This window comes from Durio zibethinus, chromosome 1 (assembly GCF_047325235.1).
Source record: "Durio zibethinus cultivar Kanyao isolate XHJ-2024 chromosome 1, ASM4732523v1, whole genome shotgun sequence".
NCBI lineage: Eukaryota > Viridiplantae > Streptophyta > Magnoliopsida > Malvales > Malvaceae > Durio > Durio zibethinus.
The window spans coordinates 6,080,295-6,098,362 of NC_143162.1; the positions used below are offsets into that span (position 1 = coordinate 6,080,295).

At 33.7% G+C, this 18,068-nt stretch overlaps 5 protein-coding genes across 18 annotated transcripts; 2 read left to right on the forward strand and 3 right to left on the reverse strand.

Annotated features, from left to right (window-relative positions):
* Positions 1–5,307: 5,307 nt before the first annotated feature.
* On the forward strand, positions 5,308–7,446 carry LOC111311053 (protein ALUMINUM SENSITIVE 3). Its single transcript, XM_022910432.2, has 3 exons — positions 5,308–5,730; positions 6,403–6,648; positions 7,001–7,446. The coding sequence occupies exons 1-3, from the start codon at positions 5,497–5,499 to the stop codon at positions 7,313–7,315; spliced, it is 795 nt and encodes a 264-aa protein (XP_022766167.1). The 5' UTR covers positions 5,308–5,496; the 3' UTR covers positions 7,316–7,446.
* A 482-nt stretch (positions 7,447–7,928) lies between these two features.
* LOC111311896 (pathogenesis-related protein PRB1-3-like) lies at positions 7,929–8,456 on the reverse strand. Its single transcript, XM_089741808.1, has one exon. It carries the CDS (start codon positions 8,454–8,456, stop codon positions 7,929–7,931), a length of 528 nt encoding a protein of 175 aa, XP_089597934.1.
* Positions 8,457–8,471: 15 nt separating this feature from the next.
* On the forward strand, positions 8,472–11,389 carry LOC111311897 (uncharacterized). 2 transcript variants are annotated; one of them, XM_022911722.2, is made up of 4 exons: positions 8,472–9,261; positions 9,444–9,616; positions 10,269–10,467; positions 11,044–11,389. In XM_022911722.2, exons 1-4 carry the CDS (start codon positions 9,183–9,185, stop codon positions 11,268–11,270), a joined length of 678 nt encoding a protein of 225 aa, XP_022767457.1. In that variant the 5' UTR covers positions 8,472–9,182; the 3' UTR covers positions 11,271–11,389. The 2 variants fall into 2 exon arrangements, with proteins under 2 accessions (XP_022767457.1, XP_022767458.1); XM_022911723.2 differs by having other exon boundaries at positions 8,491–9,261; positions 11,047–11,389.
* A 266-nt stretch (positions 11,390–11,655) lies between these two features.
* Positions 11,656–14,754, reverse strand: LOC149520307 (zinc/iron-chelating domain protein). The gene is made up of 4 exons (XM_089761175.1): positions 14,485–14,754; positions 14,178–14,256; positions 13,993–14,080; positions 11,656–13,865 (listed from the first exon to the last, which is right to left on the reverse strand). The coding sequence occupies exons 1-4, from the start codon at positions 14,719–14,721 to the stop codon at positions 13,772–13,774; spliced, it is 498 nt and encodes a 165-aa protein (XP_089617301.1). The 5' UTR covers positions 14,722–14,754; the 3' UTR covers positions 11,656–13,771.
* A 147-nt stretch (positions 14,755–14,901) lies between these two features.
* On the reverse strand, positions 14,902–17,618 carry LOC111311898 (uncharacterized). 13 transcript variants are annotated; one of them, XM_089761154.1, is made up of 5 exons: positions 17,587–17,618; positions 16,432–17,279; positions 16,271–16,365; positions 15,962–16,148; positions 14,902–15,402 (listed from the first exon to the last, which is right to left on the reverse strand). In XM_089761154.1, exons 3-5 carry the CDS (start codon positions 16,338–16,340, stop codon positions 15,078–15,080), a joined length of 582 nt encoding a protein of 193 aa, XP_089617280.1. In that variant the 5' UTR covers positions 16,341–16,365; positions 16,432–17,279; positions 17,587–17,618; the 3' UTR covers positions 14,902–15,077. The 13 variants fall into 13 exon arrangements, 11 of the variants coding, with proteins under 11 accessions (XP_089617280.1, XP_089617278.1, XP_089617292.1 ...); XM_089761152.1 differs by having other exon boundaries at positions 17,400–17,618; XM_089761166.1 differs by having other exon boundaries at positions 16,331–16,365; positions 16,432–16,470; positions 16,562–17,618.
* Between the last annotated feature and the right edge of the window lie 450 nt (positions 17,619–18,068).

Consider the following 18,068-nt stretch of genomic DNA (forward strand, 5'->3'; position numbering starts at 1 on the left):
AAATATTAAAATTTATATATTTATTTTATATTTTATACGAAAATTGCATGCAATAAATAAAAATTTGTTTTATAAAGATAATCCTAGATGCCACAATCACTACACCACTACATTATTGTAAAATACCAAAAAAATATTTTGGTCGGCAAGAAAACTATAATTTTTTTTCAAAAAGTCAAAATCTATTTAAAACTAGCCAACTATTTTTATATCATGTAGATAATAATATCATGTTGTAATCCTATGAATAACACCTCATATTAAGCTCAGTTAAAAAAAATTGTTGAGCATAGAGCTAATGAACAGCATAATAACAAACACAAATTCTCCAAAATATAAAACATTCAAAATTCAACTAAATATTGACAAGCATAAAATCACGAATCTATGACTTATAGTTTCACCATTATATAGTGTAACAATATCCCCATCCGAATTATCAATCTGATATATCCAATGAAACTACCTATAATGGGCATATAATGATCAAAAGGGCATAGTGATGTTTTTTCCTCTTTTAGTCTCCAACAAACAATTAAGGATATCTTGATTATTTGCATCGACTACCATTTCAGCTCAGTCCTATCCTAGTTGTCATCTTTTTGTCTCCCTTAACTTACCTATAAATATGGAAACTCAAGCAGCATGAAGATATGTTCATTTAATCTATATCTTTCTCTGATTCCTACTTTTTCACTTTCTTTTCGACCTGATTTTTGCACATCGAAATGCAAACGCAGGAAACCCTCTGCCTTTGTCTTTAACTGTCATTTTCTTCAGCATTTATAGAAAATATTCTCCGGTCAAAACTTGGCACTAACATTTGGTGTGCTAGGTAAAAGACTAGCATTTTCATATCAGGCAAGTACAAAACAATGCTAAAAAAAAAAAAGAATCCAAGAGGAAGGAGAGCACCCATTCCAGCAGAAATAGAAACTCACCAAAGCTAGCATTCTATCCATCCAACTCAACCACAGGGGAAGCCAACCATAGAGAAATTTCAAGCCCTAATCCAACAAATACAAGCCCTTAAACACATGCTATAAACTATAACCCGTCACAAATCCCCAAATTCCAAACTTGGTCACATCAGATCAAGAAGTTGTTGTCACCAAAGTCCTAAACTTAGTCACATCAAATCAAGAAGTTGTTGTCAGGGAACACACCAATCCAACTCCCTATTATCTCAGCCACAATTTTACATATGGCATAACCCAAAAGTCAAAACAAACAAACCATCAACCCTAATCAAACAAAAATTTGGAAGCTTAGATAAATGGAGAAAGAACTGAAAATGAAATCAACAACATTTGAGGATAAGCTCAAATTATTGGAGACCTCACCATTTACCGAAAAGATTAATAGAGTCATGTCTCTTAAAGGAATTAAAATACCAACTTTAGAGACATGTGACAATACTTCTGATCCCTTTAATCATTTGAAATTTTAAAAAAATATAAAGATAGCTTCATTTATATATTCTTTCTTATAAACATTTATTTTTATATTATAATTATAATATAAATGCATTAATTAATAGCGTGCAACATACATGCATAAAAAATTAATTTAAGCATATGCATTCACAAATAATATAATTTTGTGGTACTTATTATTTTCTCATTCATGGATGCTTCAACACAATTATGCTATAGTATTTGAAAAAAAATTACAATGAATTCAAGTTTAATAACGAAAAAAAATTATAGAAAAAAATTGTTTAATTACTTACGGTATTGGTGGAGTCTGATTTTTTAACAAATTAAAAAAATCATTAAATTCATCTTATGCAACGTCACAAATTTCGCACTTTTCATTGATATGTTGGAGGATAATTATTATTTTTTGTTTCCATAAAAATAATATGTAAGAAGTTTTTCTTAGTAAATAATATAGTTAATTATATATTTAAAAGTGTAATATCTTAAAGAATAAATTTTGTAAATTTTGTCTAAACACATCTTCTAAACATTATAAAAATATTGACTAAATTCAACACATCTCGAATGATGTATTTATGAGAGCTCAAATTAAATTAAAGATATTTTTATACAAAATTAACAAAAATCATCATAATATTTTAAGAACATATTTATTTATGAATTTATTATAATAATTTTTATAATAAACTAAACTTTATATATGATTTAATAAGTATTATACATTAATATTTTAAAATACAAATAAAAAATATATAATTCAAAATGTATAATATAAAATAATAAATAATAAATATATTTATATTTCTAATGAAAATAATCTTTTTACTGACATTATAGCATAAATAATTAAATTATAAAAAAATTTAACCAAAAAATAATTTATTTTTAAAAATAAATATTATTACTATCCTTATAATTTTAGCATATATATATATATATATATATGATGCTTGAAAGAAAACATGCCTATTTTTTACCATTGGCCGTTAAAAAAAGGTAATTTATTTTTATTTTTTTTAATGATGTCCTCAACTTTTAAACAAGTAAATAATTATCGTTATTAAATTGGAGCAGCTTTTGGTAAAATAAGATAATTTTGCATAATTAAAGTAATATAAATGGGTATTGCATTTACACTGTCATATTTATTTATGCTATAATTATCTAGTTCAAATCCTATGGATCGTAAATGCTTCACAAAGTTATCGTCAGAGCCAGAACGAGCCATTGAAAATTTTAAAATAAAAAATATAATTAGATGGAAATCAATAGATATTCAAGGAAATGAGAATAACAAAAGCTTGCAACTCTAAATAAAAGCTTGCAATTAAAAAGTAAAAACAATAAATGACATTGTGCAGAATAACATCACTTGCTACTTTAATAAAATCTTTTTTTTAAAAATAGGTCAAATAAATTAAACATAGTATTAGTTTATCCAGATAATAAACTAAGACAGGCAGGGAGCTTTCAGTTCTACTCCTTTCATGTCTTATCATAGATTTTATTGGTTTATGACTTATGATGATTTCATTTTTTTTTTTTCAAATTTTTTGTTTTTCTTTTTAAATTTTAAATTCATTTATCAAATCCAAAGCATTGTTTACTATTAGTAAAGCACCTTTTGCCACGCATACTACAGTGTTAATGCCACAAAATTAAATCCCTTAGTCTTGTTGATTTCACATTGGATTTAATGTAATAAAAATATAAGTTAAATAATGAAATTGTCTAGATTTTAATTTTATTCTTTCTAACGTGCTTATTTTGTGATTAAATATTTCATAATATTTTAATTATAATCTAATATTAGTATATTAAAATACACTTGTTGTAGATTATTGTAAATATAAATATAAATATAAATATAAATTTACTTAAAAATAAACAATATACAAATTATAAAAAAAATTATTTACAACCTTTTTATCTGAAACCGATGCAAATTATAAAAATTCTTTTTAAATAGACAAATTAGGAAAGAGTGCCTTGTTTAAACTATTCCTATCCCTCATAGTTTGAAAAATCAATATAGGTAAGAAATACTTTATAAATAAGCATGCATCTTTCACTCTTAAAAATCTAAGTCAGTAACCATTTTTAAATATGATAAGCAAGTATATACCCTTCACTTTTAAAAACTTAAGTCAGTAGCTATTTTTAAATATGATAAGCTCTTTAAGAGTTTAAGCTCCACTTAATACTTGACTATTTTAAATGAGAAAATTTAAATTTAAATTTCTGTTTATTCCAAGTTCAGATTGTGTTTCAGTCGCCTGTGCCATAGTAAAAACATGCATGGCATCTCTTATCTATATGTTTTTTTTTCAATCCTAAAGGAATTTCAATGTAAACTATTTCTCTAAGCTTTTCCGAATAAGCCATAAAATCACACAACCATTTACATCACTTCCAAGTCATTTTGGCCTTTTTTTTTTTTTTTTTCATTTTCTACCCAGCTGTTTATTGATTCCCAAATTATAATATTCTTTTTATGTGGAATAGATTCATTAATTTCAATCACATTATCCATTACAACCAAATATTCTTCCCTACTAATGGGTAGTTAGTCCAAATGATAAATTTTTTTTTTTTTTTTGTTGCTTGTCTATAAATCTGTTAAAAATTTATGAAAAAAATAATTTTTATAAATTTATTAAATTTAACGAAATAAATGTATTTAAATAAATCTGAAAGGCAAATGTAGTAAACGAAATTAAAAAATCCTTTGCAAGTTAAATAAAAAAAATAAAGCATAAAAAAAATTCCTCCATACTTTATTTATTTTTTTAAAGCATTGGGTTGCGGCCAGGAGCAAAGACAATGATCAGACGACACTAGTTTCATCTCGCCAGGTGAGAATTGAGCTACACTTGCTCTCAAATAAACCTAGGGGCTATACCATTATCTTAATGTTTTGTTTCTTTGGATAAGTGTTGTAAGTTTGAAGACAAGGCATTTAGATCTGTTATCACGTTTATTGTAGCAATAGTTAAGAATCTAATAAAATTTTAAGAATATATTAATAGTTGATTAAAATATTAAAAAAATCTTTGAATTATTATTTTTTTAAATAAATTGTTATATTTTTATTGTATCAAAATAAATATTTATTTTTGTATTTATAATTAAATAAATTATTATTTTAAATAAAAATTTAATTTATATTAAAATTTTATTTAGATATAAATTAAAAATTAAAGATCTATTTAAATATAAATTAAAAGTTAAAATTTTATTTGAGTGTAAATTAAAAATTAATAATTTATTTAAATACAATAAAAATATAAAAATTTATCTAAGTAATTTAATAAAATTTAAGTTTTTTTTGTTATTTTAACCATAATAGTTCTTTGGACATTATCATTTTCATTATATATGCCTTTTGTTTAAATTTAATAATTTTATATACGATAGAGTAACATAATATAAAAATAATATGAAAAAAATAATATAATTTAAAATTTTAAAAAAAATTTATATGAGTTTAATAAAAAAAATTTCATATTTAATTTATCTATATGAATTTTAATAAAATAATTTTAATATTTTATTAAAAATATAGATATGTGAATTTTACATAGACATATATGGAAACACAAATTTTCACAAATGATTATACTTTTGTTCCTTGTTGGTTTTATTATATTCATTCCAATAGTTAAAAAGAGATTTTGTATTTTATAAAATCAGTTGCTGTACTGTATTGGAAATTTGGAATAAAAAAATTCAAAACAACCCACTAACAAGTTGAAGTGGGGACAAACCGTCCTCGTTTCGTATCAATCGTACGTACGTTGCGCCAAAGCATATAAAAAGGAAAAGAAAGAATACCTTAAAAAATTAAAAAATCAATATCATTTATAGAATCATCTTTGACTAGCGGTTTTGACAACCTGCTGGAATAGTAACGCCACGAGATGTCTCATCAGACAAGCTTTCCCATTAGGGGAAGGTAGCTTCTTCCTTCTTCTTCAACCAGATAAACCGAAAAGCTAGCTACTGTTTCATTAACATCAACTTGGTGGATTTTCAGACACAGGATCAACTTTCAATGGATTGGGATTGGTTATTTGAGTTCCTAAAGGGGATGCTCAAGCCAGTGGCTGCCCTTGCGGTGGTTCTCATGGCGGTGCTCTTGTCTTTCATGCAAAAGCTGGGTTTGGAAAAAGAGATAATTTATTCTATTTTAAGAGCTTTTTTTCAGCTTTCCATTATTGGGTTTGTCCTTCAGTTCATTTTTAATCAGGAGAACAGTGCGTGGATCGTCCTCGCTTATCTTTTCATGGTTTGTCTTTTTAACTTTTCTCTTCTTTTTTTTTTATTTAACTAATTTGGATAACACTTTTATCTTTAAATTAATGTTTCTTTTGGTGTTGGTTTTCTCTTTTTTGACTTTGTTGTCCACATGAAGTAGAATTTTCATTCGGTTATATTCTTGGTTTTCTGGCTGCCACTTTTTTAGATTCTTCCCAATAATAATTAGACTTGTAACACAAAGATATATTACTACAAATAGTATGCTTATGGAGTGTTAAAACTTAAAAACATATCTGATGTACTTATTTTTGTACAACGAGGCCGTAACCCTATGAGTAAGGAAGGGATAGTAGATGTTGAGAGTTAAATTGCCAGACTTGCTATATTGTCACTTCTAATACCTAAACCAATTGGGTTAAGTCTCATGTTCCATTTTGGTACAGAGATTTTATGCTTCTACAGAATCATCTACAACCTAGTTGAAGAAAAATATTACAATAACTATTTCATAATATATATACCCTTCCTTACTTTTCTTCAATTTTCAACTTTAGGACATGTCTGAATTTAAATGGATCTTGGTTATCAATTCTCTTGATTGCCTCTGAGTTTCACCAGAATGATTGGACAATTTCCTCACAATTTGTCATTCATTCTTAGTAGTGCACAAATAATGGGTGGTTGGAAACATGGATTGCAGGTTTCTGTTGCTGGATATACAGCTGACCAACGTGCTAAACATGTGCCCCGCGGGAAGTATGTTGCTGGAATGTCTATCCTGGCTGGAACAGCAGTGACCATGTTTCTTATAGTTGTACTAAATGTTTTCCCTTTCACTCCGAGATATATTATCCCTGTTGCAGGAATGATGGTTGGAAATGCAATGGCAGTGACTGGAGTTACAATGAAAAGACTTCGAGATGATATCAAGATACAAATGAACCTGGTAAGTTCCAATATAGCAAATACCTTTCAATGGTTTTATGAAGTTGGGAGGAACTAGACATTTCTGCAATGTTGTTTCTCTCTTGTAGGAAAATTACCTGAGTTTCCGAATTCATGCTCAAGAATTTCGAATCTTTCATGATACTACTACTATTGCTAACACCCTGAATATGAACAAAAGCTTCTTGGTCTTAAAACCCTGCACTTTGGTCCTTTTGGAATCTCCCTCTGATTGATTGATAAGTCCTTCTAAACATCCGTGTTTAAAAAACATTTTCTATGTCTACAAGCCCTCATTCTGAAATTTTGCAACTCTGCTATTGACTTCATATGGCTTTGCTATTACTTTACAGGTAGAGACCGCTTTGGCTCTTGGGGCAACTCCGCGTCAAGCAACTCTAGAACAAGTGAAGAGAGCTTTAGTTATTGCACTCTCTCCTGTGTTGGACAATGCCAAAACAGTGGGTCTTATCTCACTTCCAGGGGCGATGACAGGCCTCATAATGGGAGGCGCTTCTCCCCTAGAGGCTATTCAACTGCAGATTGTTGTGATGAATATGCTAATTGGTGCCACTACCGTGAGCAGCATCACGTCAACATACCTTTGTTGGCCCGCCTTCTTCACTAAAGCATACCAGTTGGAAACAAAGGTGTTTTCTTCAGATTGAAGGTTTCCATAGTTTCATCTTTTTTTTCTTTTTGCAATGAGAAATTGTAAAAAAAATATAAATATAGGAATTTATCTTTGCTTTTTGCAATTATCAATTTCAGATGCATGAAAGCCAGATTGAATCCTGAAGATTATAGTGGGTCAGGGTTGCTGTGAAATCATGTCATTATGTTCTCTCTTTCTTTGACATTTTAGAGATATTGATATTGCAATCAGGATTAAAACCAAACTACAAAAACCAAATCCATGCATGCAAAGTGGCGCAGACAATCATAGAACAGAGTCGCATTAATTGTCAATTTCCACTCATGTTAAGTTGTTAATATTAAATAGCCAAAAAACCAGTACAGTAATTTGCATTCGGCTCTCAGATATCCCCGGATGAAACTGGAAACCCAACAATTAACAACCGTCTAGCAGTATAACTAAAAGTATAAACTTTTAATGCAACAGACAAGTAAAGACCACACGTCTTGCCATGTTATTCCCCTGCAAGCCGCTTTAGCCCAGCCATGATCAATTCAGTTTGAACTCCCAGAATATTATCCATTGACGGGAAGCTTTTTCTTTGAAGGCGGTTATGGCAAGGATGGTTTCTGCAAGGGTGGCAGTCAATTCTTCAACAAATTGCCACCATTAGCCAAGTTACCAAATGGGCCTTCATTGATATAATTGCCCAGTGGATCATAGTTACAAATGACGTACATGCCTTTATTATTATAACATATAACACGAACACCACCTACGCTGACCGTATCTTTCCAGACAATCTGGGTGTAATGTCCGCACATTTCGCCCAGAGCACAAGTGTTTGACTTTGGATCATAAAAAGTCATCTCGTCAGCCCAGGATTTGACCACCGCGCTAGGGCTCCAATTGATTCTGCCACCCCAAAACAGGTTCTCTCCATAAGGGCAATAAGAATGGATCAAGTTGCAATCACTTACATTCTTTAGAGCCCACTGTTTAGCGTAGTAGGCAAGGGTATAGTTCCATGTTAAGGGTGAATGTCCGATGGGGAGTCTTACCGAGTTGTGGGCAGAAACAAAATCGGTGAGAAATTTATCATCCTCTCTCTGTCCCGAAACAACGTTCGTCGACGTCGTCGTTTGTGGTTGGTTTTGGATTTGCATTGACATTATTGTTATAATAGTTGTTTATTGGCATGGGATTTTGTTGAGGAACCACGTTAGCGGAGACGGCGATGAAAAGAAGGGAGAAGATGATCAAGGCAGGGAGGGATTGTGCAAACAAATTAATCCTCGTTGCCATTTTTGAGTGACGCGGCCCTCTCTTGAGGCGAGAGAAGCGGCGAACGCCAAGCAGAAAGAAGATTGGAATGATTTTACTTCAAACTAAGGTCAAGATAAATAAGACTAAAACCGTTCGATCATGCCCGGAGGAGATATTTCCGGTTGACTATCGGTAAAAATATCAACGCTAGCTCATTGGCTCTTTCCTTGAAAAAAACTTTTGACTAATTCTTCAAACCAAATTGAGATTACCCTACCCGAACCCAATCACTTCCGATCTCGCCACGTAACTAATACTCCTTTTCTCCTATGACGTGGCGAGATCTTAAAAGCAGAGTGGTAATTGCGCACCCCGCCAACCAATGACGCTACGCCTCCAATTTCCCGCAGTGCGAACCGGTCAGCAACCGCTCTTTTTTTCGTTCTTCTGCCCTCTCCACGAAAAAGATAACTTTCGAAACCGCTATTTTTGTCATAATTTTCTTTATTCGTTCGTTGACCAAAGATTAAATAAAACAGAAAACCAGAGGAAGGAAAGGCGCGCAGTGCGCACTGTTCCTGATTTCTCTGATTAATTGTTTGCTCGAAAATTTGATTTTGTTTTAGCTCGCTATGTTGATTCGTCACCGGCTAAATTCTAGAATTTTCTTCCGTTTTCTCATTTGGTGGATCTTTTTCAGCTGTTTTTCAGGTAAACTAACTTTCCCGAGAAAAAAAAAACAAACGGAACATATGTAATAGTTTTGATGTTGACATGCTTTTAATACGTCGACTTTCTTAATTCTCCTTTTTCTTTTTTTGGGATTAACTTCAGGTTTTTGAGCTGGAAATTTGAAATTAAGATGCAATCTTTTCTATAATTTTTTTTCTTAGGATTAATTTCATCGGCAGTTGTTACATTGGATTCAATTGAAATATTTAACAAGCACGAGTGGATATTAAACCCGACGGTTTATTTCGTCTGCAAGGGAGAGAACAGGACGGTGTTGCCAGATGTTACCAAAACAGGCTTCGTCTATTCTTTCAAGGGTGAAGAATCTTGGCAGGTTTTTAAATAATTCACCCTGATTTTCAATCTTTTTTTATCTTTTTGATACCGTCTGCTGGTGTAAAATGAATTGATAAAATAAAAATCAGTACTCGATGTTTCACAACTTTTTCATTATCATGTAATTAGTAGAGAATTGATATTAAAACTTCAATTATGCCTATTTTTATGAAATATGCAATCCCGGTAGCTGAAAAAACGGGCCTTTTGGTGTTCTGTGTAGTTTTTTTCTTCTTTTTGGGTGGTTTTTAGGGAATTTTATTGTATAGCGACATGATACCCTCCTTTTTTGCTAATGGAAACTTAGCGAAAGTTATGATCTTTAAATTTTCTCTTTTGTATGGATGCTGACCTAATGTAGATGCTAATATTATGCATGCTGACTGCTGAACCAATGCGTTTTTAGGGACTTGGTTAAACTTAGCTCCGTATGATTCTGCTACATTGAGAGACGGATGAAGTAATTTACTAGGTTGCCCATGTGAGCTTTGTACAAGTTTGGACTTGGATAACTTGATGTTCTAGATAAGTGTGCCATTACATTTTACTTTGATTAAGCCCTTCACGAGTTGCGGCTGCAACATCAAATTTGCATGTATGACAATATTTGTGAAGAGTATGCAATAAAATTATAATCTTTGTGATTTCAGCCTCTTACCAAACTTGAAAGCAAGAAATGCAAGCGGTGTGGATTCTACGAGAAGGACACCATTAAATCAGATGATGTATATGATGAGTGGGAGTTCTGTGCTTCTGACTTTAAAGCTTCAGATGGGAAATATATATTGTTTAAAGAAAAGGAACTTAATGTTACTTTCCGCTGTCCAGAATGCACAACTCTTCCAGCTGGTAAGGATTTTGCCTTTTGTCTCCAATTTTATTCTTAGGAGCTGTTAAGCCATTTTAACAGGCTAGTTTAGGGCATGCTTGGTATCTCAGTACATTTTATGGATATTAATCATTCCATTTTGTGTCAATGTTCTTACATTAGATTTTTGGGTTAGTTATTCTAGAAGAAAAGCTAAAATATTGCTGAAATTAAATTGGCTTCTTTGGCCCCATTTAACTAGAAAATCCAAAGTTCCTTTGGTATCATTAAAAGAGCCAAATGAGCAATGTATCATGGCTGCAGTTAATTTTCACACTAAAATACTAGTAAAATATAAAATTGGTCTTGAAGGGCTAAGGTTTGCCATATCAACTGGACCTTGGAATTGCCTGCAAAGATTTAAGGTTGACAAGACAATTTATTCATCATATATTAATGTGGATTGTTTTCCCTTTCTTGTACAATTGTTCTGAAATTTTATGATTAAGCTCGCCCATTTTCAAGTGTACAGTTGCGTTTGTAATATCCCTGTTTAAATTCAAATGCACAAGGTCTTTTCAATGTATGTTGACAAATTTTTATTTGCCGTGTGTTAGTAGCTTCCAATACAGCCCCTAAAAAGAATGATGATGTGGATCGAATGCATGTTGCTGTAGTCATACTGATTAGTGTGCTGATTTCAACTGTAACAATAATTGCACTGGTGGTGGCTTATAAATGCTGGCAAAAGAAGAAGAGGCAACAAGATCAGGCTCGGTTCTTAAAACTGTTTGAAGAAGGGGATGAGATTGAGGATGAACTAGGGCTGGATAATGTAATATGATAAAATAACTTGGTTACCTCCTGTACAGTAAGTTGACCTTTCATAAATTTTGCTTCTTGTGGAGGGAAAAGAAATATACTGTCACTTCATTGTGCGAATTTTAACATACATTTCAACAACTGTGTACTCTAAGTTGGCCTTAGATATGTATATAGTTGAGCTTTGTGGCCCTTTTGGCACATTCTAGGTCCTAAGACTGCTAATGAAGAAAGATGCCTTTCGCTGTTAACTAGCACATAAAATGGAATCATTAGAAGCTGAGTATTTTACACAAATGATTACATTATGTGTGTGTGTGTGTGTGTGTGTGTGTGTGACAACTTTCAAGGTTATTGCAATTTTGGATACCATAGCAACAAATATATATTAAAACGAAGGATAACTTGAAGGAACAATCTTTTTATCTAATGATTGAATTCAAAAGGGATCTTCTAAGAAATTGCCTGGCTTATTTACCAAGAAAAAGAAAAGGAAAAAGAACTGACTGGCTTGTCTTCACTTTGTTGTGGAGTATGAAGATGCTGGAAACAGAGATCCCTCGACTGTTAACTGATTTCTGCTTACTGGTAAAGGTTCTGTGCTGTTCATAGGCTCATACTGCATATTGTAGTATTCTTTTTGCTCCCGGAGCAAACAAGGGAAGTAACCAAAGATGCCTTCACAAAGATGCACTCCATCCAGGCGATAGCCATATGTAGTTCTTGGTTTTACTCCGTTGTAGCTGTAAGAATCTTTATCTTCACAATACTGATGGTAAGACCAAGGATTACAATCACAGTCGGGCTGGCTAAACTCATCCTCACAATAACTGATATAACTTTGATACTAACTTTGATACTGCTCTTCACTTTGGTGGGGGTCTTCTGTCTTCACCATGGGGTCATTGCATCCATCATCATCATCATCATCATCATCATCCATGCTGTACCAACCAGAGAACAGATCGTCTCCCCAGTAGCCACCACAGCAAGAATCATATTTAGATAGCCAATACCTGCAATCATATTCAAATTGTCGCCCGTGTTGTACCTGACAAGCCGTCTCTTGCGGAGGAGATTGAGGATCAGAAACAGGATACAGATACCACATATCAAACAATGAAGCCGGTCCTTCACGAGCACCGGTAATACCATAATTGTTATTGAACCAAGAGGTATAATCAATGACTTGCGTTTCTCGCATCTCAGAACTCAAGTCGTTCATTGCAGTTTGGAATAATCCTACTATGGACTAGGTTGATTGTAAGACCAATCAGTTTGTTTTGAAAAGAAAACAAAGAGAAGTGGCGGTTCCGGAATACCACACTCGAGTTTGCCCAACGTATGAAACTATATTTAAAATTGTTGGTAGTCTGGAGATTCCTCATGACGAAGCGTCCTTGAATCGAATCTGTTTTTTGGAGGAAAAGCAGAGGATAAATTAGTCGCCTTTTTTTTTCTTTTTTCCTTTTTTTTTTTCTGGAAGATCAGGGTCGGTCGTCAGAGCATCTTATTGCAAAGCGAACCCACTTGCTAGGAAAGTGTCTTTCTTTTATTCTCGCCATGCCTGTGTTGTTACCACAACACGTCCACGAAGAGGAGACTCAATTATATTTAACAGAAAATCCAATTAGCAAGTTTCCCCCAGTTTCTAAGCAGAATTCAGTTTTGGTATTACAATTATTCTACAAAATTAATCGTGGGTTCCTTAATTCAGGATTCTCTTGGTTCTTAACCTTCATTGTGTTGATTCTTGATAACGACCTCATAGTATGAATAGTACATCAATTACGAGTTGAAAAAAGAGTGGCTAAAATGGGAATGTGATGACTAAAATTATTTGATGGAGGATGGCCATATCAAGAACCTGAACTGAATTTCACCTTGTATACATAAAGATAAGAGGAAGAAAAGAAAGGAGAGGACAACCCAACCCACCATATTGGCTCCAAGTTCCAACTTAGTTGAGGAACCCAAATGGGTTTGGATCCATCTAGTATATGCAGTCTCCTTTAGGCCTAAGACTATTAAATTTGATCCATTTAGAAGATTTCTAATGAAAGCATTTAGCATTTCCAAATGCAAACTCACAACACTATCAAACTACCGAATATTCATTTTTGTAGGTATTTACTAGCAAATGTAGTTTTATTGACCAATCAAAAGGAATAAAGATTGAGAATCGTTGTATCAATTCTTCTGATATTAATTCTCCTTTTCAATTTTTTTCAGAAACATCAAAGCGGCCACGCTAATAATAGCCCTTTTAAACGAGGATTTAAGTTCCACTCCAATTTGCTAGAGAACCTCGTGTATTATAATACACTTTTTCTTCCTTAAATAGGAAATTAGGAACAGAGGTAAGCAGAGTTTGGACTCTGAGCCTGTTAATGCAGTACGTACAAGCTGTTAGCTGAGGAAGATGGTCGAAAAGAGACTCATAGACGGACCAATTTATACTTGGTTTAATGAAAAGACAGAAGGAAAGGAAGAAGGTGAAAGGCCTCGAGAATTTCAGGCAGCTTAACCGGAACCAGAATCCTTAGTGGACCGGTTGAAGTTGTCCAACTCCTTCGAATGGGGCCCATAAATTGCCTTGATGGTGTCCCTACAGCAACTGCAAGCAAAACAAGTAAGACCTAGACAAGGCATTAAGAAAACAATGGCTCCCCAACCAATGTTTGCATAGAGCGGAAAGCCCCAGACTCTTAAAGATTAATGCATGAGAAAGAGCATGGTCGGACCTGCAAGCCTCCTTGTTGAACTTTCTATTCTCAATTCCATATAGCTTCTTGAATATATCAGGTTCCACGCGGCAAAAGTATGGACGATCTGAAAGAGAAAGGCCCTTAGCATACGAGGATTTGAAGGTAAAACTGCTAGGCATATCCTTAGAGATAATAAACAAATCCAAATAATAAAGGCTCACCAGAGTAAATGGAGCAAGTGCGTGTGCTTTTCTCATAATAGATGCACCATCCATCAGGACCTATTAAGCTTCTGTAAAGCTAATACCAAGAAAACATTTATTTTTTTGTTAAGATATGATGATGAGGATTATCTCTTTACAGACGGAGATTTATGATATTATTGGTTGATAATTCTAATTTCTAGAAACGAAACTACCAATGAAGGTATTGAAGCCAGGCTGCTAATATTTCTGTTTCTATTAGGTCCTAGTACCAATCATTTTATCAAACAAATGGTGCGCAAGATGTTATCCTAACGAGGCCAACCTCCACATCAGCAGGGTCACTGAAGATTTCTTCAGGCGTGGCAAAGGCAGGACCTTTGGCCAACTTACAGCATGCGCCGCAGTTTTCCACGCACCGCCATATCTCCTTCCTCCCTGCACCAAAGCCCATGGCGCTTTTGCTTGGCTTTGTTTTGGGCGTTGCTTTCGGGCCTTTCTGTTCAGGCTTGTGAGCCGAACTTACAATGCCGAAACGAGGCAGCGCAGTGACGTGGGACATTTTGTAAGTTAGAAATCGAACTGAGATGAGCTTTATAGATTGAAATTTTGGATTCTGAGAGTACACAAGATATTTAGCAGTATGAGACAAAACCAGAAAAGATCGCTTTCAGGGGGAGAGTCACGGTTGTGCAATTGCGTTGCATAATACATCTGCACGACATGTTTTACAACTGCGCACTGTAAAATGATGCAGGATTCAAAATTAATGAAGTTTCAGAAATTATAACATAGTCAACGAATCTTTTCACCTATGGTTTTTAAGTAACATGACAAATTGGAAAGAAATAAATCGGGGGTGGTATTACAAATGATATGGGAGGTGTGAGTAGATCATCATATTCATCAACGGGACTATTATAGTATCTTGGACTGGGACTTCAGCTGCCAACATTGGGCATCAGATGGGCTTTGGTACTGCCTTCTGACAGGGCTTGCATCTCTATCAGGACTAGCAGGGCTCCTACTCACTCCCCTGGGACTACCGCCGTAACTGGCCTTACCTTCATGAGCAGTCAATTTCCCATTTTGTGGAGAAGCTCTACCTCTTTTATGCAGACTACTGCCTCCACCAGGTGTTGGACTGCGCTTCCTCACCTTGTAGAGAGGAGGGCTGTTCTTGGGCTCAGGGCTCTGTAATCTATCTCCATGCTCAAAACTTTGCTCTTTCCTTGCTGGAGACCTTGAACGAGTAACATAAAAAAGTGAACAGTTGAAAGAAGATCAAATTATCAGTACATGAAGACAATTCTTAAAACCATAACAGTTAAAATAATGTGCACTTCTTTAGTTGTCAATCCATTTTCCCATTTCTCTATACCAACCATTCATGTTGAAAGAACCTCATTCATGATATATAATGCTTCAATTCTTTTTATTTTGTCACTTCATCAGAAAAAGTACAACTGATTAAAGGTAAAACCTTTATGAATTAATAAAGTTAAAACTTTTTTGCACAGATATCCTAACAACTGACTCTTTTTTTTCTTCACATTGGCTAAAATTTAACTTATGAGTAGCTCTGGCCTCGGCTGTAACTTAGACTCTGGCTTCTGCCATGGCGAGGAGAGTGTGATCTGATTGGTGATTGAGAATAACTACCCCAACGTCTGCTATAGGTATAAAACAACAAAACACAAGCATGAATGGAATAAAATTTTGCAAGTAATTTAACCCAAAAATAAAGAAGGGGGCATAAAATCAGGTTGTCATAGTGAGCAAGTCAGTGGAGAACAAATTACTTTAGCTTTCGGGGACTGTTCTTCCAGTTTTGTTCTATGTGATCTCTTTCTTCACAACGATAACATTTGTTCTTCCAGTCCCCAGGTTTACAATCTCGGGCCTGATGGCCATCAATACCACAATTAAAGCAGCCACCAGATCCAGGAGGGGGATCACTCCTAGATGTTCTCAAGGACCTGTTGGTACCTAACCAACATCAAACAAAAAGACAGATCAAATTCATTCAGGCATTTATAACAAAAAACCTTAAATCTAGCAGAAAAGTTCGATTCAAGAATGTTAAAAGAATAAGTTAATAAAAACTCAACCCCTTTGCAAACTCAACAATAATACGACTTCCATCAAAGTCCCGAGCATCCAAACTATACCTTGCATCATTAGCCTCTCAGGGATCACTAAATTCCTGTTTACAGAACGTGAGCCAAAAAACAAACAAAAACACCCATAAAAAGAGGGGAGTATCACTTACTACAAAGGCGAAGTCATCTTCATATCCACATCTCCTGTTCTGCTGAAATGGTTGCCAGAAACAGTAAGGCCATTATTACTTAAGTACTGCAAGTGAATAATACTTCACCCCTCATAGATGAACTAGATACCGGTTTGAGATTGTTGCCATTTCCACTGAAACGCAGAATAATACTACAGAAAGAATCACCAAAGTGTCCTACACAAAGTGCAAGAATTTCCACCAATTCCACCAAGGCTGATCCCATCACCATAGTCCCCCAGGTTTGGTAAACGCTCAGAAACCTTCAACAAGATCATCCAAGTCAAAACTACACAACACCTAGGGGCCGGCAGTTCCCACACATATAAGATAATGAACTTGGTGAAGACCTAAGCACCCCTATATCTCATTAAGAGACCATTGCCCTCACCAAACCCCCATACCGCTAATTCAAATAACCATGTCCCCATCTCAAAATTACATTAACAGATAAAGAGAGACCCGACTCATAGAAGTAATTACTGTAATGTCCTATACATTGCAAAATAGCCAAACCCCATACTACGGATAATTTAAATAAATATTAATGCATGTATATAGTTATTGTGGACTGTGACATCAAACTATGTTTCATATATACTGTATTAATTATGTAATCCAAAATCTGATAAACTTTATCCGCAAATTTCAGCTGGAAGATAAGTTTTGTAACAACTTTCGTAGCATTGAAACTCAGAAAACCATAACTACTTCCCGCCCGTATCGGCTGAAGAGACGTTCTAGATCATGTGCTCGCGTTCTTGAGGAGATACCGCCAACATACAGACGAGTACTACTGACGATCACCGTAGCAAGGCATTTTGAAACTGCAAGCGTAGATACAAAAATTAATAAGAGAAAACCATAAACGGAACCAAACCTGGCATCGTTTAATCACATTTGAAAAATTCCAACCAATTATAATTACATCAATCACGAACACTAACCTGTAAGAAAAACAACGTTAAACCCTAAAATTTAATTGTTCTAAATATGTATGTCAAGTTATCGTTTGAATTGGGGAAAATTCAAGAAATTCAGAGGCTGTCATCAATGAAATCAAGAGAGGGAAACAAATAAAATCGTTATGGAAACCTAAATTAGAGCTAGGGAGAAAAAATTGATCATTCATACCTGGAAGGTAAAAAAAAAATACAGGTAGCCTCGGTTAAACCCGAAAGTTTCATATAATATTTATATACATATATATACGGTTAGGATGTTTTTTGGTTTAATCCAAGGGTGAGGATTCAACAATACCATTGACTGTAGACTTGGGCTTAGACATAATTACTTGGGCCGAACCTTACCTAAATTGGGCTTTAGTTGTTTTTAGATTGGGATGATATTTTTAACGTGTAATTATTTTTTTGAAAAAAAAAATTAAATAATAGGATAATTTGATGGTTTTTATTTGATTTTTAAAAAAAAAAAAAAATTAGAAAGGTAAGTTGAAAAAAATACAAAAATAATACTGTCCAGAAAGAATGTAAGCTTGTTTAAATTTTTATTAGTTTTTGAAATTTATTAAGGCTTGAAAATTAATGGAATTCTTTTTAAAAGCATTTAAAACATCACGGTAAATCTAATGTTCACACACAATATAAGCTTATTTG